The sequence below is a fragment of the Leishmania major genome, chromosome 3, assembly GCF_000002725.2.
Source record: "Leishmania major strain Friedlin complete genome, chromosome 3".
Classification (NCBI taxonomy): domain Eukaryota; phylum Euglenozoa; class Kinetoplastea; order Trypanosomatida; family Trypanosomatidae; genus Leishmania; species Leishmania major.
In genome coordinates this window covers 106,251-131,093 of record NC_004916.2, presented here as the reverse complement: position 1 = coordinate 131,093, position 24,843 = coordinate 106,251, and the positions used below count along the sequence as shown (strand labels likewise).

At 60.3% G+C, this 24,843-nt stretch overlaps 5 protein-coding genes across 5 annotated transcripts; all 5 read right to left on the bottom strand.

The window, feature by feature from the left end:
* Positions 1–3,032: 3,032 nt before the first annotated feature.
* Positions 3,033–3,944, bottom strand: LMJF_03_0400 (conserved hypothetical protein; the record flags this gene model as incomplete). Its single annotated transcript, XM_003721668.1, has 1 exon — positions 3,033–3,944. One exon carries the CDS (start codon positions 3,942–3,944, stop codon positions 3,033–3,035), a length of 912 nt encoding a protein of 303 aa, XP_003721716.1.
* A 371-nt stretch (positions 3,945–4,315) lies between these two features.
* On the bottom strand, positions 4,316–5,752 carry LMJF_03_0390 (conserved hypothetical protein; the record flags this gene model as incomplete). Its single annotated transcript, XM_003721667.1, has 1 exon — positions 4,316–5,752. The coding sequence occupies one exon, from the start codon at positions 5,750–5,752 to the stop codon at positions 4,316–4,318; it is 1,437 nt and encodes a 478-aa protein (XP_003721715.1).
* Positions 5,753–9,354: 3,602 nt separating this feature from the next.
* Positions 9,355–10,467, bottom strand: LMJF_03_0380 (conserved hypothetical protein; the record flags this gene model as incomplete). The annotated part of the gene is made up of 1 exon (XM_003721666.1): positions 9,355–10,467. One exon carries the CDS (start codon positions 10,465–10,467, stop codon positions 9,355–9,357), a length of 1,113 nt encoding a protein of 370 aa, XP_003721714.1.
* A 3,046-nt stretch (positions 10,468–13,513) lies between these two features.
* Positions 13,514–14,446, bottom strand: LMJF_03_0370 (conserved hypothetical protein; the record flags this gene model as incomplete). The annotated part of the gene is made up of 1 exon (XM_003721665.1): positions 13,514–14,446. The coding sequence occupies one exon, from the start codon at positions 14,444–14,446 to the stop codon at positions 13,514–13,516; it is 933 nt and encodes a 310-aa protein (XP_003721713.1).
* Positions 14,447–18,054: 3,608 nt separating this feature from the next.
* Positions 18,055–23,037, bottom strand: LMJF_03_0360 (hypothetical protein; the record flags this gene model as incomplete). The annotated part of the gene is made up of 1 exon (XM_003721664.1): positions 18,055–23,037. The coding sequence occupies one exon, from the start codon at positions 23,035–23,037 to the stop codon at positions 18,055–18,057; it is 4,983 nt and encodes a 1,660-aa protein (XP_003721712.1).
* Between the last annotated feature and the right edge of the window lie 1,806 nt (positions 23,038–24,843).

Here is a 24,843-nt window from a genome sequence, read left to right as displayed (position 1 = left end):
TGGAGAACCCCTCCTCCCCCCTTCCTTGCTCGCTGCTGTGCAGAGATGTAGGCGTGTCTGCCTGTCGGTGGGGCCGGGTAGGGTGGAATGTGCCTCGCGTCGGCTGCTCGATGCCATGACCGGTTTCGTCTTGACGGCAAACACACACAGAGGAGGAAAGGAGAAGAAACGAGTTTCGCGCGCTTCATTTTTTGTTTTGGTCATGTATGATGTGCACACACACACACACACATCATACACACGCAACGAGGAATGGTGTCGTCATTGTCGTTGTCACGGGCTGCTTGCTCATGTGTCTGGGTGTGGCAGAGGTGCAGCCCCACTCACATGCGCTACTTGCCCTTGTTCGAGGCTCATAAGTAAAAGGAGAGGGCAAGGCAGAACGAGGCTTGCAGCGTGAACCCGCACGCAGAACAACATACGCACACGAGACGCTCGACTGCACGTCCGCGTGCGCAGATAGGTGCGCCTGCAGATGCGCACCATTCCGTGGCGCCCCTTGCTGCACGCGCTCTCCATTTTCGCGGTGTCTGCTCCCTCCTTCCCCTTGATTTACCCATACACCCCCATCCGTTTTATGGGGCGGGTGGGGCCGGATGAGGCGGCATCGGTGATGCACGGAGAGGGCGGAGGCTGACTGACGGATAGAGAGGCACAGATAAGGGCAGGGAGCTGCCGCACACCACGGCACATACGCACCACACAGCACCGTGCGTCTCCCTCTCACTCTCGCGCTCCTCGACCAGCAGGACGCTCGTTATAAGCGACAAGCAACAACACGACACACAGGCACACACGCAGGCACACAGACACACGTGCGCGCACGAAAAAAAAAGTAAACGTAAAGCGAACAGGGGAAGCAGGCTGAAGCATTGGGAAGCAAACACATGCCTACACACATGTGTACACTATATATATATATATATATATATACGTTTACAAGACACGCACCGACGACAACGACGGCGACGAGGCAAGGGCTAAGGGGAAGAGAGGGGAGACACGTCACGATAAGCATACACACACACACACATGCACACGTACGTGTGCGTGTGATAGGTCTTACACACCGTCCTCCTCTGCACACATGCCGTGAGGATGTACGTTTTATTCATTTTCGCTTGGGAAGGGAGGGAAGAGAAGGGAAGGGGTAGAGGAGGGGCTGGTGGGGTTTATGGCCAAGGGAAGAGCCCGCCCCCGCCACCCCCCTGCACACAACACACACACATATATATATATATATACATTATACCTATACCTTATACGCATTCGCAAGGGCAACAACGTCGAAGGAGGAGGGGGTGTTGTGTGTGTGTGGGGGGGGGAGGAGGGGGTGAAGAAAGGAAGAGAAAGACGCTTGCGAGGGATCCAGACAGAACCACAACAAAAAGATTATATACATATATATATATATATATATATAGACGCGCAAGTACGTGCACACGAACGAAAACTAGGAAACATACTGGTGATGAGGCAACGAGGAAGTGCGAAAGCATGAGGGTGTTGCTCGTAGCTCGGCGTCGACGTGCGTGCGCGTACGGGGGGGGGAGAGTAGAGAACGAGAGGCAGCGCTGTGTCGTACCTGTCGCCTTGTTTGCTCCCCAACCGCCACTACCATCTCCACTGCCTATGTTTTCTGTTTTTTTATCTCGATATTCTCCCTGTGCACGGCACCGCTCGCTCCGTCTCTCCCCTCTCGCAGGAGCCCGAGAGCGCGCGTGAGCACACGCAAGAAAACAGAACAGCCATCGGCAATGACAACCCACAAGAAAGCAGAGACCTCAACAACAACAAAAAAGATGGAGCGGGGCAGAGGGACGGCACGCTGTACGGCGCGCGGCGATCCCCCATCTCCCCACCACCTCCTCCTCTTCTTCGGCTCAGGGGTCTCTCGGGCATGCGCGTGCTATATCGCCCGCACCCACCGCTACACCTCGGTGCCTCACTTGCCCACCACGTGGGCGAGACGACCGGCCACTTCTTCGCTCCGCTCTCAGAGCGCTGCCACGCCGCCCTCTTATGGAGGCAAGTGAAAGAAAAGACGCGCACGATGTCTCGTGGATGCGCGGAGGTGGGTCCGTGGCGGTGGTGCAGGGCAGGCGGAGGTGGATGGTTCTCACGACAGCAGCAGATGGCACGCATGCAGAACCCCTTCCCCCTAAAAACAAACCAGAGGAAACGGGCGTAGCACCGCAACATGAGAGAACGACAAGCCGCGAAGGAACACCAATGCCGGTATTACACGCAAGGAGCAAGAGAGAGGGAGGGAGGGAGGGAGGGAGGGAGGGAGGCGTGGTCTCAAGAGAAGAAGGCGGATCTTTACCGTGCCCCGCGTCAGCGCCCGAATTCAGTACCAGGTGAGCCTGTGCCTGTGCGTGGGCGTGCGTGCCACTGACGGTTACGTGAACGAGCCATGCCACGCAGCACCACCAGACGCACCAGGACGCCTCCAGCCACACGCGCGAGGACAACAATGAGCACAAGAGCGTAAGGAAAACGGCAGCAGCCATAAAAGTAAAACCAAACGAAGAAAACGTGAGTGCACGTCCACGCACGCACACATGCACAGGCCCCAATAGATAGATGCGCACATCTACTGTTACATCTCAACGGGTGACAGGGTAGATCTGTGTGCGTGCGAGAGAGAGAGAGAGAGAGCGACAGAGGAAGGTGCACGAGCTCACACAGAGAACGTGGCGTGGCGTGAAGAGATGGTTCGGTTAACCAGTGCCCTGTAGCACGGACACGCCTCACGATGTCGAAGAGCCAGCAAGTGGGCTTCGTTGGCACGGACGACAGAGATGGCGGAAGGGAGGCGGGCTGAGCGAGAAGGGTCCGAAACCGAAGAGGAGGGGTACAGCAGAAAGCAAGCGAGCTGAAGACGGGAGGAGGGCTAGATGTGTACATGCGTGAGTGCACCTGCGTATCTGTGCCTGGGTCTGGGGCAACATCCAGAAAAACTCTCTCTCCCTTCCCTCCTCCGCATCTGGGGCCTTAATCTTCCTAAAGCGCACACTGTCTTCACCGCTTCAGTTGACCTTGGGGGGCTGATCGTGGTACGCCAGCTCGGCACTGTCGCTTGCCTTCTCAGGGCTGGCGCCGAACCAGCCGAGCGCCTGCGTCATCGGGATCACCGGCAGGACTGTGCGGTCCCACATCTCGTTCAGAATCTCGGCAAAGGCGAGGTAGAGGGCGAGGGAGCCGCAGATGATGCCCTCGTAGCCAGCCGCACGCAGCCCTATCGCGCTGTTCGCCATGCTGCTGCAGCCGAGCATCAGGAAGAGCAGCGTCACGGTAAGGAACACGAGAAAGATGGCGAGGTTCATGCGGATAGTGCACAAAAGCATGACGAAGGAGAAGATGCCCCACAAGAAGAGGTACACGCCTACAAAGTACTCGCTCGCTGGAGCCACGAGGTTGGAGGTGCCGGCGGCTGTGTTTGGCAGCATCCAGACGCACACGAGGGACAGCCAGAAGGTACCGTACGAGGTGAAGGCGACGTACGCGAAGGTGTTACCGCGCACCCACTCGAGCATACCCGCGATAAACTGCGCACCTCCGCCGAGGCAGATGCCCATGGCGACGATCACCGTCGACAGCGGAAAGTTCCCGGTGTTGTGCAGGTTCAGCAGGATCGTCGAGAGGCCAAAGCCGAGCAGGCCGACCGGGCCCGGGTTCGCGCAGCGCCGCGGTGCGGTTGCGGCCTGGTATTCCCACTCTTGGAGCTCACACAGCCGCTTCCGCTTCAGCCTCAGCGAGTTTTTACGGAGCGATTTGCCGTTCGTGTTGAGAGCCAGGGGATCCTGGCGGCCGAGCGCTGTCTGGGACACGTTGCCGCACGAATACTTCTCATGGAACGCGCCCAGGTCGGTGTTGATTTGGGCGGCGGAGGTGACGGGCTCATGGGCGGGTTTGCCATTAAGCCCGCTGATAGTGGACATCTCTGGAGATGCGTGAATAAAGGGGAGGGGAGGGGGGGGGGTAGTAGGGATGGGCGGCGGTGGCGGCGGCGCGTCACCGTGTCGGGCTCTGGCGGGTGTGGTGTAGTGGTGGTGGGAAAAGGGCAGAGGGAGGCAGGCGTTGAATCACGTGGATGTGCTCTGAAGCCAAGCGTGTTGCGCACTGCTCATGCACGCACGCAGAAACAATCGAGCTGCAGAAGGGCGACGGGAAGAAACCAAAACAGAAGACAACGTCCGCAAGCTGGTGCAGCACGGCAGGTCGTGTGAGAGAGGATCACTGGAGGAAGAGGGAGGAGGGAAGAGAGAGGGAAAGAAAGAGAGAGAGAGGGAGACGACAGAAAACCAAAGCTTCAGAGGAGAGGCAGGGACGCAGAGAGCTCCGGATGCGCGGCAGCTGAAATGATGCCGACGGAGGGAGGGCAGGCGAGAGGAAACAGGCCAACAACGAAAATGCACGCCGGTATGCCCAAATCAGGGGGTAGAGGTTCAATGTCGTCCAGTCGTGAGCAACGGACACGGGTTTTGGGGCGGTAGAGGGAGGGGGATGGGGGCGGGGCACCAGACACAGACAAGCGAGGGGAGAGAGAGAGAAAGATGAGGGAGGAGGAGGAGGAGGCAAGCAGACCACAGCACACATACGTACCTAAATGCCCGCGCGCGCACACACACACACACATGCCTGCGTTTGGGCGTGTGTAGCCGTATGTGTTGGACATCTCCGCATGGGGTGGGGGATAGCGGCGGCAGAGAAGAGCGAGCGACATCAGTCGGCGGGCTAACGCCAGACTTACCGCCTCTCCTTCCACAGACACACGCCCACCATCAATGACGCGCACACAATGGCCTTGCCGCGCACCACACCAGCGGGCCACCTCTGCGCGTTGCATTGCTCTTTTTTTCACATGTGGGAGGGGGTGGGGTGGGTGAGTGGGGCTGGAAGCGGGTTTTGCACACAACGAAAAACCAAGAAGCGACGTGGTGACGTCGACGACGTTGATGCACGCTTCGTTTGTACTTCGCCACGCTTGACCCTCACCGCGCGGCGAGGACACGCACACGCGCATGCGGACATGCACAGCGGCGTGCAGGCATGAATGCCTGCGTTGCTTTCGGCACGAACACGTGCGCGTGTCTGCGGGGCGCGAAGCAGGGTCGACACGCAGAGAGAGAATGGGCGAAGAGAGACCACTTATTTCGGGTGCGGGTGCGATCTGAGTCGACTCCAGAGTGCAGGAGAGGAGCAGGTGCATCAGTGGGAGTGTGTGTGTGTGTGTGTGTGTGTCTACAGAGAACAACGATAAAGCGGAAGAGAGGAGGGAAGGAAACCTACAGCAGTGGAGGGCTTGCGCACCTCCGCCGAGGCAGATGCCCATGGCGACGATCACCGTCGACAGCGGAAAGTTCCCGGTGTTGTGCAGGTTCAGCAGGATCGTCGAGAGGCCAAAGCCGAGCAGGCCGACCGGGCCCGGGTTCGCGCACTTGCGCGAGCTCGCAGCCGATTTCTTCGCTTCCAGCAGTCGGATCTGGTGATCGAGGAGGCACTCGCCACTATCGCTGTCGGAGTCGAAGCAGTGCGGGTCGTCGTGATGGTCGCCAAGGTTTTGGGCGACATTCGAGATGCGGTTCTGGTCCCCGTCAAGATATTCCAAGCTCCTGCCCCCCGTCGGCTTCCGGTTGGAGTGGTAGACGAAGTTGTTGCTGGTGTTGCCCAGACTCCGGCCGTCGCTGGCTCCGACGAGGTAGTCGTAGCTGGCGCGGCTGCGTCGAGTGCAAAGGTTGCTACGCATGCAGTCGGTGTTGCTCTCGTGCTTGACTACGAGGGTGGTAGTGCCTTCACAGAGCAGGCCGTCTCGCCTCTGCGCCTCGCTGCAGATGCTTGACTTGCGACATGGTTGTGACCCGTGTGCGCGAGAGAAAGACGGTCGCGTGAGTTGGGGAACAGTGTTTGGGGTGTGGGGCGGTGTGTGTGTGGGGGAGGGGAGGGGAGGGGGTGCTCGCAGAGGGCCGGGAGGAAGCGAAAGTGTGAGAGGGAAAGGGCGAGGGCGTGCCACCGTGCACGCGTGTGTAGTGTTGGAAGGAAAGTGCAGCGGCCTTCCACGTGATGGATGTGGCGCGGGTGATGAGGTGTGTGAGGGAGGGAGGGAGGGAGGGAGGGAGGGGGGGCGCCGCCGGCGGAGGCGAAACGAAAAAAGAAGGGGAGAGAAAGGATCCGGGGCAAGTACGTGAGGGAGCGAGAGCATGGGAGACCCGCGCATGCTGAACGGCGCGCGCCGCTTGCTGCGTGCGCGGGTCTTTGGCGGGGCGGTGCAGCGTCCGCGTTCACGCAAGGAAAAAAGGGGGCCCACACGCTTGCCCCGCCGCACCGCTCTCGGGTAGGGTGTGGGAGAGGAGCGTTCAAGGGGGTGCAGCTCGCCGCCGCCTCAAACACAAGGGCATGCGAGAAGAGGTGGAAGGGGGGGGGAGGGGCACCGTTGAGCTCCAGCACGCGTTGCGGCTGTTGCTGTTGCGGGCATCATTGCCGGCTGTACGTCGACGATTGATATGGGTGCCATTGCGGATGCACGAGGACGTAAGAAAGCCGAGCAAAAAATGAAAACGGAGAGAGAGCGAGGGAGTGGGAGTGGGTTGGTGGGTGGGGTGGGGAGGGGAGGGGAGGGGAAGATAATAGACACACAAGCATGGTGAGCAAGGAAAGATCAACCTGTGCTCAAGGGAGCAAGTCCACACGTGCAGTCGCCATGAAGAACAAGAAAAAAAAGGGGGGGGGGGCGGAGGCAGACGCCGCCGCCACCACCACCGTCATTGATAGCAGGCCAACCAAAAGAAGAGAGATGCACCCCCCCCCCAAATCGAAAATTTCGTTTTCCGTTCTTGTCAATCCCTTCGCCTGTGTGACGCGCGTCTCTCTCTCTCTCTCACATGCACATGCACACGCACACACACATGCACACACACATGCACACACACACACATGCACACACACATGCACACACACATGCACATGCACACATGCACACACACATGCACATGCACACATGCACACACACATGCACATGCACACACACACACATGCACACACACATGCACATGCACACACACATGCACATGCACACACACACACATGCACACACACATGCACATGCACACACACACACATGCACACACACACACATGCACACGCATAGAAGAAGGCGCTGATACGAGATGTGGATGAGCCCACACAGCGTGTACGGGGGCTTGGAAGGATGGGGAGGAGGAGGAGGAGGGGGAGGAGGAGGGGGAGGGGGAGGGGGAGGGGGAGGGGGAGGGGGAGGAGCTGGCTAGTTCGGTGTGTGCATGTATGTGTGTATGTATGAATGTGGATGTGTTGGGTTCGCTCTTCCCGATGACGCTGAGACAAGCAGAGTGAGGGGAGTGAGGAAGGCGGAGAAAAGAAAACAACAACGACATCCAACATGCACAGACAAAACGCAGAGGCGAGTCAGAGAACGAGGCGAAGCGAAGAGGGGGGAGGGGGCAGGGGGCGCGGGCGCATCCACACACACATCGGTAGACCCTCCTCCCTCCCCCCCTCTCTCCCCGTCATGCCTCCTCTCCGGGTACAAGCGGCAAAAGAAGTGTCCCCCAGAGGGCGTGTGTGTGTGTGTGTGTGTGTGCGGGTTCTCTATCGCCGTCGTGCGTCGCACATGGGCACATCATGCCTTGCCGGTGCTTGACAGAGAGGAGCAGAGGAAGGGAGAGGAGAGCCGCCGCAGCACCGACAAGACAGAGGCAGACAAGGGGGAAGGGAGGGGGCCAGATATAGATAGACGTGTGTGCGCGTTTATTAGGAAGACAGAGTGCCACAAGGCACACCGTTTTGAATGCAAACAAGCCGTGGCAGGGAGAGAACAACAAAACGCGTACACACCTGTGCGTGTGTGTGGGGGGGGGGAGGAGGAGGAGATACTACATTGAGGAAACGCAGCCACGACGACCTCACACACGAGCATGTGCATGAGCCCACGTCACAGACGCACATGCACACACGGACGGAGAAGGGCGACACTTCCCGAGTACGCGCAACCGTGGTGAAGAAGAAGGGGGGGGGATCAGGGAGAGAGAGAGGGCGTGCGGATAGACGCGTGTTCGAGCGACTTGCGTGTGAGGCACTTTCTCTGCACGCACACGAGCACCACCACATTGGGGACAGAGACAGGCAGAGGAGGAGGAGGAGGGGGGGGGATGTGAGGGCCTCGCAGGAGGGAAAACTGAAAAAAGGAAAAGTAAAGAAGAAGAGCGAACGCACGCACTCACACGAGGGAAGCAACACAAACTAACGACGAAACCGCGCTGCCGCTGCTGCGTTCGTGTGCGTGCGTGTGTGTGTGTGTGTGTGTGTGATCGCTTGCAGAGAGAGAAAAAGAAAAAAATCAAAATACACATACACACACACACGCTCACGTCTGCGTGGAAAGAGAGGGGAGGGGAGATGAGCCAGGACAACAGAAGATGGAGAAGGGTGGCAAGGGTGCCGGTGGTGGGGTGAGTGTGGTGACGGCACAAATCGAGCAACAACGCCGACGATAGCAATGCAGGCAGCGGAAGAAAGGGAATAACCCCAAAGGAACGGCAGTATCGTGCCACGTGGAGCTACAAGACATAAAATGGAGGACCGCCGCAGCAGCACATCAACCCCATCCACCCCCAGCTATCCAGGCCTTCTCCACGTTTGCCGCTAATGTTCTTCTCACAGCGCGTCCCCTCTATCACAGGGTGCATCACTCTTCACGTGTGCAACGGAGGACTACACCAGAGCGAGAGAGAGAGAGAGAGAGCGAGCGACTCCACAGAAAATGGCGACCACTACAAAACCGGAAGCCCGAGAGGAGGAAGAGCAGGCAACACCAAGAGCCTGTCGATAGAGGTGAGAAGGGGGGGGGAAGTGGGTGGCGTATGATGCGTGTGCGTGTGTGTGGTGAGTGGTGATGGTGATGGTGACGATGATGATCGGGAAGGACCCACGTGCGCGAGGGCGAAACACAGCCGAAGAACGGAAAGAAAGGAAGCCGACAGTCGAAAGAGGCCCGTCTGCATCCTCAGTCGCATTAAGCACCACCACAGCACCGCACCACGAACACACACCTGACACTAGGGCGGCGCCGCTGGAGGGGCGGGGCTGACGCCGATATAACGATAACATCACCCCCTCGCCCCGCGCGCGCATGCCCCGAACCCCAACCCAAACCGAGCCCCCTCCGACTCCAGACCGTGCCGCACGCACGAAGACCGGAGAACGGGGGGGTTGGGGGAGGGGGGACGCGGGAGAGAGCGAGAGGGGAAGCGGCAGAGGCACAACACTTCTGCCCGAGCTCACCCCTTCTTCTCCCGTGTGTGCACATGTCCGTTATTACCTCCTCACTCCCCTTTCCGACTGCTGAGAGGCGTTGCGCGTTGACCTATTCCTCTTATCCAGCTGCGTTGCCTTGTAGCCCTTTAAGGTGCCGAACCAGCCGAGCGCCTGCGTCATCGGGATCACCGGCAGGACTGTGCGGTCCCACATCTCGTTCAGAATCTCGGCAAAGGCGAGGTAGAGGGCGAGGGAGCCGCAGATGATGCCCTCGTAGCCAGCCGCACGCAGCCCTATCGCGCTGTTCGCCATGCTGCTGCAGCCGAGCATCAGGAAGAGCAGCGTCACGGTAAGGAACACGAGAAAGATGGCGAGGTTCATGCGGATAGTGCACAAAAGCATGACGAAGGAGAAGATGCCCCACAAGAAGAGGTACACGCCTACAAAGTACTCGCTCGCTGGAGCCACGAGGTTGGAGGTGCCGGCGGCTGTGTTTGGCAGCATCCAGACGCACACGAGGGACAGCCAGAAGGTACCGTACGAGGTGAAGGCGACGTACGCGAAGGTGTTACCGCGCACCCACTCGAGCATACCCGCGATAAACTGCGCACCTCCGCCGAGGCAGATGCCCATGGCGACGATCACCGTCGACAGCGGAAAGTTCCCGGTGTTGTGCAGGTTCAGCAGGATCGTCGAGAGGCCAAAGCCGAGCAGGCCGACCGGGCCCGGGTTCGCGCACTTGCGCGAGCTCGCAGCCGATTTCTTCGCTTCCAGCAGTCGGATCTGGTGATCGAGGAGGCACTCGCCACTATCGCTGTCGGAGTCGAAGCAGTGCGGGTCGTCGTGATGGTCGCCAAGGTTTTGGGCGACATTCGAGATGCGGTTCTGGTCCCCGTCAAGATATTCCAAGCTCCTGCCCCCCGTCGGCTTCCGGTTGGAGTGGTAGACGAAGTTGTTGCTGGTGTTGCCCAGACTCCGGCCGTCGCTGGCTCCGACGAGGTAGTCGTAGCTGGCGCGGCTGCGTCGAGCGCGAAGGTCATCATTCACGTTGGATGCGATGCCATCAGTGCTCTTGAATACGCCATGGGGACGTTCATCGTTGCTCGGAGGCCGCGGGCCCTTCATCAGCGGCTGCAGAGGGCTCCCAGAAGCTTCTACGTGCCCGGTGGACATAACGTGGCTGTGTGGACGTGCTTGGTGACCCTGAAAAAAAAACTGGAAAGGGAGGCGGATGTACGCGTGTGCTTGCAGGCGAGGGAGGGGCGCGAGAGCTGAGAGCGTTGCGGTTGATAAACGGAACTAAACAGAGAGAGAGAGAGCGAGGGAGCGTGAGCGCTGCCGTGGTCGTGGACGTGTGCGTCATACGTTGGTGTGCGTGTGCGGTGGGTGAAACATCACGAGTATAGCGTGACCCACACCCACACACATACAGGAAAATGAAAATTTCGAGGAGATGGGAGAGGGCGGTTGCAAGATGCCCATGGAGAGGAGACAGGGCGCATGCAGCGAGCAGCGCGGGCGCGCGCCCTCTTCTGAGGAAGGAAGGGGGCTAGGTGGTAGCGGCCAACACCGTCTGTGCGCCAGACATGTTTGTGGGTTGTATATCCGCGTAGTACCTCGGCGTAACACAGCGGGGGTTGCTTGAAGTTGGCACAAGAGCACCGAGAGGGAGCGTTGGCAAGATATACATGCATACATATATGTGTTTGTGTATGTATGCTCTTCACGTTGTCGCTGCTCCTCCCGAAAAGATGCAGACGGCAAGAGGGAGAGAGCGAGGGGAAACTCGGCATCACTGCTGAGTACGTCATCGCCATGCACACACATGGCAGCGACGCCAGAGTGTCTGCGCTAAAAACTGAGCACGTGCTCAAAGGAGGAAGAGGAGGTGGTGGTGGTGGTGTGTGAGTGGGGGCTGATGCCTGCATGTGGAGTGCACCACGCGAACTTCATCACCGCGACAGCCATCGAGGGAGGATGCTGCGGAGGTATCAGAGAGAGAGAGAGACCAGAGTGCTGCAGGGCTTGCTGGCTACCGAACAATAACCAAGAAGATGAAGAACACGCGGGATGAGGGCGGATGGAGGGATGCGTCGGCGACGCGGCGAGTCGATCCTTCTCCCCCTCCGCCCCTCCAAAAGGATTGTGCGAACCCACCCAATCTGCTCTCGTTTTCTGTGCTTGTGCGAGTGAGAGAAGGTCAGCGATGGCGTGGGTGTGGGCAGGGAACGAAGCCAAGCTCTTCTTCGTATTGTCGCTACCACAAGGACAGCGCACGGCACACGCGGGGACACTCAGGCGACATGCCGTGCCAACGCAGCCGTGCATAAGATAGGCTCCTGCGTGCCATAGTGCCGCTGCGCGCGCATTCCATGGACCGCGAGAAGGCTTGCCCGCACGCACACACACACACATACACACACACATGCACACACACACACATGCACACACACACACACACACACACATGCACACACACATGCACACACACATGCACAAAGACGAAAAAAAAAATCACAGGGAAAGAGACGGTGATGAGGATGCGTGAGAGAGGGGGTAGAGAGAGCGCTTGCGCGTGAGGCACAAATTCGACGTCGAGAACGAAACCCAAGCGCCCACCACATTCCCACCACATCCACGTACCCACCGCAACAAAACAAGGAGAGCACCATACGACAACACCGAACACGCTGTGCCCGCAGACACACACATCGAGCAAGAGAGAAAGCAAGGGTGTGGATGAGAGGCTGGTGCACGACACCCTGAACACTAACGTGCAACGCCTCCCCTGTTGCCCCTCGCTCTGCCAAAACAAAAACATGCCCATGCGCGCCGAGCGAATGGTTGGGAGAGCGACAGGAGCGGCGGAGACGTCGTCCTTGATGAGGTCGTAGCGCATGGACACCCCCATCCCCACCGCAGACGATCCCCATTGGCAGCCGTCAGCCTCACCACTTAACACAGCCAAGAATCGAGAGAGAGAGAGAGAGAGAGAGAGATGCGCTCGCGGGGCATACACCGAAACCAAGCGGATGGGAGAATCAACAAGGGGGAGGGGAGACACAAACACACACACACATAGGCGTGCATGCGTTAGGCAACACGCTCGCCGAGCCACGGCAGCGTGGACGAGGCTATGTCGAACACACACGCGAAAACAAAAGACAGGGAAGCGAGCCGCACCGCCGTCACAGCGTCACCGGGAGCACACATGAACATCGCCTCTTTTCAGGCTACATATATACATATATATGTATGGCTCGCGTCGTGCCGTGTGCGTGTGTAGAGGGGAAGGGGGAGTCGTAGGTGTGGCGCACACGTCTCCCCCTCCCCCGCCTCATAGGGGAGGCGTCGGAAGAAAAGGCCGGTGTGGGTGGATCAGGGGGAAGCAAGACAGTGGAGCACGGTTACGGTTACGTCGAATCACAGCATCGTGCTCCCTCACGGAAAGAAAGAAAGCAAACATGCCTGTGCTGCCTACGAGAGAGGGCACAGGAGATGGTCGAGGGGGGGGGGCGGGAGGGGCCGCCCATGAGGACATCCACAACAACCGCGAAGATGGAAGCAGGTATATACACACACACACATACACATACACATCTATATCTATCTAGATAGATGTGTATGTGTGTGCGCGTGTTCTCCTTCGCTGCTTTTATTCGTTGGTACTTAATGGGGGGGGGAGGAGAGGGGGGGGGGAAGAGAAGGGGGGGGGGCTCCGCTTTCGTTGTCGTCGTCGCTGCAATGCCGATGCGACGCGCGTCGCTGCCAAAACACTCATCACCGTGAGAACAGCAGCGTCAGCGGGCGCGATCACACGCAAGGGGAGGATCCTCGGAAAGGTGGTCCAATCGCAGGAAGACGAGCGAGTGAAAAACAGAAAGAGAACAACAACAAGCAGGAACACGTGGATAAGATAGACACAGACACAGACAGGGAGAGGGGTGCGGGGAGGAGGCGCAGCAGTCATCCTCCTCTTCCTCCTCACGAATGGCGCAGGCACGCAGTTGCTCACGCGTACAGAGAGGGTGGAGGTAAGAGTGTGTGGTGTCGTCTCGGGGCCATCGCGCGATGGCGTTCACGGCGTCCATCGCTTCGCCTTCGTTCCTCCTCGATGCACCACCATCGCATGTGTGTATGTGTGTGTGGTGTGTGTGTGTCTCTCTCTCTCTCACTCGAACGGCCTCCTTTTTCGTTGCCGAGTGGCCCGGGCCAACGACTACCACTCGACGTAGCGCATCCTTTTCTGAAACAGAATAGGCAGCATCGAGCGGCCGTACACATCACGGAGGGTGAAGGCCATGCCAAGGTACGTCGCCAACGCCCCGATGATGATGCCCAAGTACCCGGCGACGTGCGCGACGGTGTTGCTATTCAAGAAGAAGCCGATGCTCTGCAGCAGGAAGTTCAGCGGCACGAGGAATAGGAGCGCCATGCATGTGAAGGGGGAGCGGAAGGACGAGGCGAACAGCGAGCTGGCGAAGACGAACCACAGGAGAAAGAAGCCGCCCATGTAGTTGTTATCGCCCCTTTCCACGTAGCTGCTCTCCGGCCACAGAAAGAGAACCGCCGTTGCCCCCCAGAACGCACCGTACGTCGTAGAAATGGTGCAGCCGAGCGTGTTCCTGTTGATGAGCTCGAAGAAGCCACACACGAACTGGGTCAGGCCGCCAAAGATCAGGATGAGGCCCATCGTGGCCATGTTCAGCCGGCAGATATTCGCGTTGTGCACGTTGTAGAGAAGCGTTGTCATACCGAAGGCAAAGAAGCCGAGCGGCGTCGGTGAGCCGATGCGCGGGTTCTCGGGGGAAATTCGCTTCTGCGCCGGCGCGCGCCGGTGGCCGCAGTGCGAGCAGCAGCACTCGTGCTCCGGCGAGTTCTGGGGTCCGCAGCGGCGGAGCGACGTTAACTCCTCACCTTGAGAGGTGATGGAGTCGTTCTCGACCGCATCCGCGACCCCTTCATCATTCTCAGCATCAGAGTCAAAGTAGTATACGACCACCTTGCGCGGCCGGCCGCAGCGGCGCCGCACCATCTTGGTGCCCTTGTCCGCGGTTTTTGTGCTGGCAGCCGCGGTGGTGCTCGCGTGCGTTGCCGGCTCGTTCGGGTTAGCCACATCGGCCTCCACGAAGATGCCGACCTTGTCCGGCATGGGCGGCTGTCTTATTCGGCGAGTGCGATGTGTTTCAGGCCAGTGCGCCCTTGTGCGGGTGTGAGCCGCGCCAGATTTCGAAGAGCCGTCCGTCTTCTATGGGTTGATGCGTTACAGCGTTACAGCGCACACACACCGAGAGAGAGAGAGAGAGCGAGAGGGAGAGGGAGAGGCAGGCAGGTACGCGGGTACGCAGAAGCCAACAGAGAACGAGGGAGAACGTGCGGGTCTGCTGGAGAACGGCGGGCGCACGAAGTCAAGAGAGGCGCGGGTATAGTGTTTGCGCTTGTGGTTGTGTTGCTGCTGCTGCTGTTCTTGGCTGAGCCGTGCCCCCAGAGAGCGGGTGGGCCCGCTCAGGCAAAGAGAGAGAGAGAGAGAGAGAGCGAGAGAGAGGGAGAGAGGGAAATGGTAGCGACGTGAGGGCGTGGACGGTGAAGGGAGAGGGGGCCGGAGAGCGGGAGGCGCATCGAAGGCTGCGCTTGTGTGTGTGTGTGTGTGTCTGTGTGTGTACGTAGATGTGTCTGCATGCGTTTCTATATGTGCGCAAACATGGAAAGAGAGGCGCTCTCCGGGCGGGTCTGCGTACACGTTGAGCTGCCCCCTCCCCCTCCCCCTCCCCTTTGGAGCGCTCGCACGAAGGGGCGCGGCGGGTGGGGCGGGGAGTCGTTGAAGCAGAAGCGACGAAGAAGATACCGACGGAAACCCTTGAGGACGAAAACAAAATAATAAAGGAAGAGCGTGAGCACCAGCATCAACGACGGAGGACAGCCGGAGACGCGGACCGGTGGTAGAGGCTGCAGGGTGTTGGCGGTAGTGGTGGTCGGGTGAAGCGCCGACTCCCAACGTGGTTCCCCCAGCAAGAAAGAGAATAATCAGCGCCACCATCACGCACCACTGCCGCCAAGACAACGGCACACGTTCTCCACGCAAAACAACAGGTTAGACAGTTGGGGAGAGAGGAGAAAGCATCTCGTGAAGAGTCCGCCCCTCCACCCCTCCGTTTTCTGAAGAAAAGGGGGCCGGCATCCTGCTGCGGTGTTTGGGTAGGGAGAGAGGGAGGGAGGGAGGGAGGGAGGGAGGGGGGGGGGCGGTTGAGCTGAGTGCTGTGCTGCCTCATGCGCGTGCGGCTCTGCAGTACCGGGTGGTCGCTTCGATTTTATTCCATGCACGAAAAGATGGAGGAGAGAGAGAGAGATGCGTGCGTGTGAGCTTGCCCACGCTGACAGATAGTCAGAACCTCAGCGCAACAGGTGTGTGCCCTCGAAAGAAAAGAGTACACACACACACACACACACAACACCATCTAACGAAAGGAGGCAGTAGGGGCGCACAGCACAAGGCACAAGACGGTGCGCACGACGCCTCAGAGGTGGAAGACGAAGGGAAGACAGAAGGAATACCGATCTCTCGCTCTTTCTCTACATATATATGCAAGAAGGATGCTACTAGCATGCAACGCAAAATCGGAAAGACACGAGACAGGCGCGTGTAAATGGCCGGATCATCCGGGGCGCGAGTGATCGAGGTTTGTGAGGCGGAGGGGGAAGGGGGGTGGGTGGGTCTCCTCGAGGGACGAGGACGGGACGGAGACAGTGCATCCGGGCGGCAACAGCCAGAACACGTAAAACGGTCTTCGGGCTGAAGAGGGAGCACCATACAACGCACAGGCGAGGTGGACGGAGTTGGCGAGGACACGTGCGAAAAAACCCGCCGCACACGTTTCCTCGCCAACGACGCTCACAACCGCGTATGGGCACACGCATATCAACACAGCGAGCAACGTAAGAGCGAAAACGAGAAGGCAGCACCGGCGCTGACGGCCTGCGTCATAGTGGCACGCGAGTGCCAGGCGACAGAGGAGGAGGGGGGGGAAGTGGAGGGGAGGGAACCTCAGGACAGATGAGGGGGTGGAGACGATAAACCAACACACAGCCGTACACAACAACAACACACGCACACACGCACGCACGTGACGGAGTACCAAACGTGAAGGCGGAAAGAAAGGAATTTAGGACAGGGAGAGACATGGCTGGGGGAGCGATAAAGACGCGTGATGATGATGGAAGAAGGGTGGTGAGGCATGATGATGATAATGGGAGGGGTTGGGAGGTGATAAAAGAACAAAGAGTGAAAAACCGAAGGACGAAGCCCAGATAAGAGCGTTGACAGCACACACCCAACCACCCACCCACCCATACACACACCCGCACACACACACACACACACACACACACACACACACACACACACGAAGCCATCGCAAGAGAAACCGGCGCGCACGTGTGTGTGTGGTGTGCGTGTGTGCTGCCGCTGCAGTGATGAGAGTGCAGCGGAAGACAGAACAAGCCAGGAGAGAAAACACCAGCAACAAAAACGAAAACGAAAGGGAAGGTGCGGAGCGTGTAAGAGGCTGGGGAGAAGGAGGCTCAGCACACATGGCTTTGTGGAAGGAGGGAAGAAGATGGGGAGGCCCACACGCGATGGAAGGACTAAGCAGGTCCCCACACCGCCCACACCGCACGCAGAGTGGCCATAAACGGAAAGGCAAGGGAGGAGACGGAAGAAGCAATCCAAACAACAACAACGACAACAACAACAACGACAACAACAACAACAACAACGACAACAACAACGACAACAACAACAACGACAACATACACACGTCATGTCGTAGGATGCTTTTAGAAAATGCTAATCGTAAGAGGGGAGGGAGGGAGGGAGGGAGGGGAGTTGGGTGGGAAGTGTTTGGACAGAGTGCAAGATGAGGGAGAAGGCGAAAGACATGAGTGGGTGGTGGGTGGGGGTAGGGTAAACGCGGTGTTTTCGCTGTTGGAAGAGAGACACACAATACATAAACATACATCGATGCCTATATATCTATCTATCTATCTATATATACATATACATATATGCTATTTATCTGCATAGTGGATGTAATACACATACACGTGCACCTGCATGGATTCCACGAGCAAACCCAAGAGGGCCGGCTGTGAACGCGACGGCGCCGACTTTGACCCGCTGCGGAAGAAAGGGCCACGTCGCACCCGCCCCCTCCCCCTCCCCCACCCACACGCACACAAACTGCACTCTCCATTGACACGGGCAGGTGCAGGCAAGACACAGAGAATACGTAACGAGCAAAACCGTCTTCATGACGCGCACGTGCATACATGCGCGCACCAGCGATCACCAGCGCGGGAAAGAAGAAGCTTCCTCGGCGAGGATACGCAGAGGAGATGTGGGGAAAAAAGGGGGGGGGGATGCATGGCCCTCATTTACAGCAGAGGCATACATGGACACACACACACACACACACACACACACGCGCACACACAAAACTTGCCCAAAGGCCTCCAATTGTGGGGTGAAACGCCTTCTTGACTCCGCTGCGTACGTGGGCGTGGTGGGGCGTACGCGTGAGGGCGAGAGCGGAAGGGGGGGGGAAGGGAGTGTGTGTGTGTGTGCTGATGTGTGGATTGCAGACGCCACGACGGTACGGGTAGAGGAGATCCTTACAGCCCCCCTCCCCCCACTAAGCACGCACGCACACGGTCACATGCACACGCAAGAGAAGCTCGTGCTTCGCCTGATCGGACGCGCCTTCCTCATTTTTCGTTTCTGCTGCTCAGCCAACTCACGCCAGTCACCGCCGTCCCAATCAGTGACGTCGCTAACGGGATGGGCGGGGGCGAGGAGTCCACGCGGTTGTAGCGGCGCCGGCTTGCCGGGGTTGTGGCGGATACCGCCGCCTTGGCCGATGGCGACTGCGGTGCTGCTAAAACGGCCGTGGATGCGGCAGTAAGAGCGACGCCGAAGTTCGGGCTGCTGCTAGGATACTTGAAGCACCCACCTGGCCGCGCTTGTTGTTCCTCGGGAGACGGCGGTTGCTCTCGCTCAGCTCGCTGCTGCCGGAGAACTTCAGGCGTGCCGTCAGCCGCAGCATCATCGACCACCGACACCTCTGTCGACACCACCGATGTGCGCAGTTGCGTGACAGCAGCGGCGCCCGCTTCTGTTGCCTCACCCTCTTGAATGCATTGCGAAGGCTTCGCGCTGGGTTCGCCCGGGTCGGCGACCGTTGCCGGATCCACGGCGGCCGTCCATGACGGACGCGTGGAGCTCACAAGCAGACTGGGTATGCACGGGAACGGGTTGTGGAGAGGCACGCCGCCGCCAGCGGAGTCTTCAGAGAGCCACGGACGGCGCAGCGCCACGGCCACTGCGCGGGCGACGGACGATGGCGTGCGGTGAAGCGAACGACTTGATTCATTGCTCCTACGCTGCGGCAACGGATCGGAGAGCTCTTCCGTCTCCGTGGTGGCGGCCGCCACTGCTGCCTTGATGACGTCGCGTTCCCGCCTCTGCTGTTGCAGGCTGGCTTCCGCTCGCGCTGACGCGTCACGCTCGGCCTCCACAGCGCCTGCATGCAACTGCGTAGCAGCACTCGCTTTCGGTGACGATGCTGGCGCCGTCGAGAGCGGCGGTATGGGGTTAGGACGCTTTCGGTGTAGGCGCTGCACGGCAGCGGCGGCCGCTGCTGCCATGTCCGGGGTGGGCATGTCTCCGTTACAACTAGCGTTCAATCGGTAGTGCGCACCGCTGTCGGTGCCACGTGACAGCGGCGACAGCAGAAGCTCGGCCAGTGGCGAGACCGCCGCGGGAGACGTTGGCGTTGCTTGTACGTGTGCCGAACGCGTACTGACCGAGGCCGCTCTCCGTCGTGCTGCACCCGCCGCTGTGGAGCCCGGTCTCGGTGAGGTGGTGCCGCGTACTGAAATCGGCACGGACTCATCCTCGGCTACCCCGATGATTGTAACGGAGCTCGCGCGCTGACTCCGGGCGCCTCTTCGCATCGGTGCTTCACGACAGCGACCGCCGAGACTGCTGTTGCTTCGACTATTCACCGCCCTCCCGGACGTCTTGCGGTAGCTGGGTGACATTGGAGACGCAAACGACGCGGAGGACACGGAGAGACGGTCGGTGAGCCGGGCAGCGGCACCACTGCCACGCGCCCATCTACAGCCAGGGGCCACGGAAAAGGGAGAGCGGGTCGGCGTGTACGCTGTTGGCGGTGCCCGGCAAGACGGTGCCGCAGCAGCCGCAGCACTTTGCTTTCCGTGACTGAAGGATGCGAGGGAGGAAACCCAAAAGTGGCGCTCGTGGGTGACCGTCGTGGCTGTCGCGCTGCTGCTCGATGCTCGACCGGGGGTACGCGGAGGGGTGGGGGCGAGGATGCTGGAGGTGCTGAAGCCGCGCTCCACAGCCAGCGCCTCCTCTGGCGCCTCTTCGATGTGTTCGAGTGGGTGGGAGCTGTCGCCGCTTCGGCTGTGCAGCGATATGGCTCGCGGCGGGCGAGCTGGTGGTGCTGCGGGTGTTGTGTCGCGTACAGCGACGCTGTTTTTGCCTCGGCGACACCTGTACATCGGCAATGACGCCTCGCGCTCATCCTCGGAGGCAACCACCTCTTCTTCCAGGTTGTCGCCGTCGCCATTGCTGGCATCATTGGTCTCGTTGTCCCAGAGATGCTTAGTCGCCTCGCTGTCGTCGCCTTCGCGACTCATTTCAGGTGACCTCAACGCCTCCGCAACGCCACGTGGCACCTCGCATTCGTGTGGCTGCCGCGCCGTTGCCGAGTTTGCGGGGGACGCGATGCTCAGGCGTTGCTGCCCGTCCCCACTGCACCACTCGGCGGCGCGATCTCTGCTGTTGTCAACGCTGCAGCTGCTGTCGCCAGAGACTTCAAGCACACGCCATGCCTGCGGACACACTACTGGTTGGGCCGCCACCCTTCTCCCTGAAAGGTGGTTCACAGCGTGCAGGCGGTGGTGGGAGTGATGCTGCTGCTGCTGTTGCTGTTGCTGATCTCGCGACTGAGGGCCGTCACGCAACGCTATCGCGCCGCTACCTGCCGCGTTGGCACTCCAGGCATCCCCCCGATCCGCTTCCTTGTGCGCCACCACGGCTGAGGTCGTCGGCGCTGACGTCAGACTCGATGCGGCTTGGCCTGGCGCCAGGCAAGGCGTACTAGGGAAGCCAGGGGTGCTGGACAAGAGCACCAGTGAAGACTGACGCGTCCGCCCCGCCCCGCCGGGCGAAGATGTGCTGCTCCACGGAACAGTGCCGAAGGATGGGGATGTAAAGGATGGCATTGCCGCGGACGGCGGCAGCAGAAGTGGGGAGTGCACGCGAGGGGCGCGGCGCGCAGCTGCCAGCGGCTCACTGGCAGTGTGGTGTGCAGATGCTGGCGACATGGCCGTTGCCACAGCCACGCCGCCGCCTTGCATGAACGTCAACGACGAGGCCGGGAGAGAGCTGCTCCCTGGCGCGGGGCCGGGGTCGCCCAAGGCGAGCAGGGGCGGTAAAGACCCGGAGTAGAGGGACGATGAAGAAGCAATGGACATCATCGACGTGCGCGGCGTGGAGGGGTCGAGAGGCCTCTGCTTCTGCTGTTGCTGATGGAAGCTGGGGGGAGGACTGAATCCATGCTGCAGTGCTGGAGACTGCGGTGGCGGCAGCTGCAGTGGTGTTGTAGGCCGCACAGATGCATGACGGTGGAAGAGGCAGGGGTGAGGGGACACCGCAGTCGAATGGTGGTTGTGGTGGGTCTGCTGGTGGTGCGCTTGCGGCGTGAGCACGGAGGTGAAGGGATAGCGGAACGCCAAGGGTGACCGAAAGCCACCAGCGCCTCCCGCACCAGTGCCGCCGCCGCCGCCGCCGGCTACACCGCCGCTATTGATGTGGCCGCTGCCGCTGAGGAAGCTGCCGGACACGGCAGACGGCGGGAGGAGCAGCGATAAGGGTGAGGAGGAGCTCGCCGCGGCACCGGTGCTGAGAATCGGCGGCAGTGGGACCAGCGGTCGCCCTATCGGCTGTGTCGACGGGGTGCCAGCAGTGAGGAAAGACGATTCGAGCAGCTGCGACCTTGACTGAGGACCTGGGCTGGGCTGCAAGATGGGGGTGTTTGGCCGAGCGGTCAGTCCCGCCGCTTCCAGACTGACGATGGGGCTGAGGCTGCCGTTACCGCCGCAGCATCCGCTAAGCAAGGAGACGCACAACGCCGTGGAGAAGCCGGCGTTGCCCTTCTCGGGGCCGCCGAGTGGTGTATGGAGGTCGCCGTTCGAGGACAGCAAGTCCTTGCCCAGATCCTCACACATCTCCTCACCTTCCGAAACGTGCACCAACGAGGTCATCCTGACAGGCGAAGGCATCTGCTGCTGCTGCTGCTGCTGCTGCTGCTGTGGAGGTGTTGGCGGTGACGGTGACGGTGGGGGTGGCGGTGCTTGCGGACATCGAGGGTGCGTCGGGGACGCAAAGGCGAGCGTGGGCGCCGACGAGGACGGTGATGGCACTGCTGGTGGAGGCGAGGGTGACGGCCTGGATGCGCTTGACAGAGGCAGCGCGCCAAGCGAGCGGGGCGGCTCAGCAGACGTGACTGCGATCGCGGTGCTGGCCAAAGGTAGCGTGGCGGCGAGCAAGGGCACCATCGTCACCGGCGAAGCGGGGCGAGGTTCCTCTCTAAAACGAGCCGAGTCGGAGACTGGAGTGCTGGCGCTGCTGACGGAGGAGGACCAGCCATGCAGGGGTGATCCGCAAGCATTGGGTCGAGGTGCTTGCTCACTCACGCGCAACGGTGTCCATGCCGCCAACGTGAAGTTTTGCTTGGCGGTGGCGGCTTCCGAGGTAGGCATGGCTGCCGAACCGACCGCGGTGGGCGTGGCGACATCGGGGCCGAGGGCTAGCTCGTCGAGGCTGCACGAGTGCATCCCACACGACAGCGACGCCGTGGCATCCACGGGAATGGAGTGTGGTTCTGTACCTTGCGGCGTTGCTGCCGCGGCAGGCGTGTGCTGCGACCCAGAAGCCGGCACCGAATCCGAGGACGCCGTCAGCTGCTGAGCGTCGTACGAGGCCTGCTTACAAAGAAGTTCTGGTCGCCGAGAATTCGACGCGGCGCTGATGGTGCCGCTGTCGATGCTGCCGAGTCTCTCGCCTGCCTCGGCGGTGAATGTGTTCAACGGCGGTGACGAGGTGCGCTCCCTGAAGCTGACTGGCATAGACCCTGCCGCAAAGAGAGATGGCGGAGTGACACCGAAGCTGTGCGCGGCAGCCGGTGAAGCTGCTGCGCCGGTCGGCGACCTTGCACGGACGGCGCACGGAGTGGTGACGCAGCCCTCCCCGAGGGTGTGGTTGGAGGGAACGCCGCTCGTCGTGTCGGCCCGCGGCCGCACTCGCACCACCGATGGCGACAGTGTCGTGGGTGTCGTTGGTGAGGGAGAGCCTTCTCGCTTGTTGCTCTGCACCGCTCCCACTCTGCTCTCTGCCGCTTCAGTACTGCTGCCAGTCCGCTCATTGCAGCACTCGGGGCGGTTGCTGTCTTCATGGCGATTCTCATCCTCGATTATTGTGGGTGGTGACGGCAATGCAGGGAGGTGGTACGGCACACTGGCATCCTCCAAGGCGTCACCACCACCGCTGATGGCCATGCCGCTGTTTCTGCAGCCGCTGCCGCCGACACTGCCGTCGGTGCCGACAGCTGCGCCACAGCTCTCTTGCGTGCTGTTCCGCACGACCGATACGTGAACCAACATGGTGGCAGCAAGGGAGCGACACACACGCACACACACACACACACACACGACACAGCGAAGAAACAATGGGAGGAACGCAGTTCAGCGCGTCACTCACAGACTGCTGCTGCTGCTGCTGTTGCGGTAGTGGTGGTGGTGTGCGCTGCTTCGTCTGGCCACGCCTCTCTCTCTGGTGCTCTTCCCTCCGCGCTTCGCTCCGTACTGCTCCTCGTTGCTCGTCTCGCTGACGTGCAGCCGCTTGTACGCGGGGAGCGAGACGCCGAGGCAGGCCAGGGAGGGCCGGCGCGGGGGTTGCGTAAGTGTGCGAGGGAGTACGATACAACGTCTTCTATGCTGTCCTGTGCGTGCGAGCAACGCAAGAAAGAGAAGCAGGGGAGGGAGGGAGGAGAATGGCAAAGGAGGCCAGACCACCGTGTATGTATACGTGTATGTGTGTGCAACACTGCGGACCAAGCAACAACGCCCAATCCCGATATCACCCAACACGCACGCCGGCAGACGTACACGCTCCAACAAGGATTCCGAAAACAACAACAACAATAATGGAGTGATGAGAGCAGCGAGGAACAAAAGAGAGGCGGAGCGAGCTGATGTCAGTGGCACGCTACTGCTTCGGAGGGGTGGGGGTGCCGTGTTGGTGGAGTGTGGCAGACACGTGTGGGTGGCGGTATTCGCCACAAGCGGCGAGAAACCTGACAAGGCGACGGAAGAGGCGAGGGAGGGAGAGGGGAGGAGGAGGGGGGAGGGGGGGAGGGTACGACGAAAGAACGAAGGCCGGGCGCGCGTTGTCTATGCGTACGCCCTGCACGCATGCCTCTCTCGCTATGTACCAAGGGACGCCGACGCCTCACGGACGCTTCTTCCGCTGCACGCGCAGCGAGGTGTGTGGAGGTGCGGGGGGGGTGTGTGGAGGTGCGGGGGGGGGTGTGTGGAGGTGCGGGGGGGGTGGGGAGAGATGGAAGGGCGAGACGAAGAAGCGAAGAGAAGAGGGAGAGGGAGACAAGGCAAGAAGAGGAGGAGGAAGGGGTACGTATGGGATGAGGGGGGAGGGGTACGTGGTTAAGCGAGAGGGGAAAACAACCCCAGATATATGCACACGTGCACGCGTGCGCCAACCGAAACGAAGACGCGCACAGCAGCGCGAGAGAGCGACACGCACCGGAGAGGACGCCTGCCGTTCGCCTGCTTTTATATAAGAGAAAACACCAGCAACAGAGCAATCAGTACACGCACACACGCACGCGGGCAAGCAGAAAACAAGGGGGGGGGGGAAGAATGTTTAGCACAAGACAGAAGAGAAAATGGAAAGTGGTAGCATCAACGGAAGAAGTGGGCAGCGGGGGGGGAGGGGGGGGGGAGGAGGACAGACGCTGTAGCATAAAGCCCCGTTAACGATATAGACACAACTTCTCTGCCACAGAGGTGTGTGTGTGGGGGGGGGAGAGAGAGAAAGGGGAGGGGAGGGGGGGGAGAAGAGGAGAGATGGTTAGCGGCGTCGCCGCTGTGGTCGTTGGTGTTGGTGCGGGATGCTGTATCGGGAGCGAGACAAGGCGTCACCAATGCAGGAAAGAGGACGAGGCCAACGTGGACAGTTGCCGCACACACGCACGCAGGCACACGAGCCCTCAGGCGTTGAGCTGCGAAGGAGAGGAGGGGCGGATGTCGGCTGTGTAGGTTGTGCTGCACCTCTCGGCCCTCCTTTCTGTTCGTCGTTCTCGTTGCTTGCTTGCTGTCTTCAACGTACTCGTGCTTCTCTCGCCCGTTTGGGCAAGCGCCGTGCTCGTGATGTGTGCGCGCGCTTGCTTG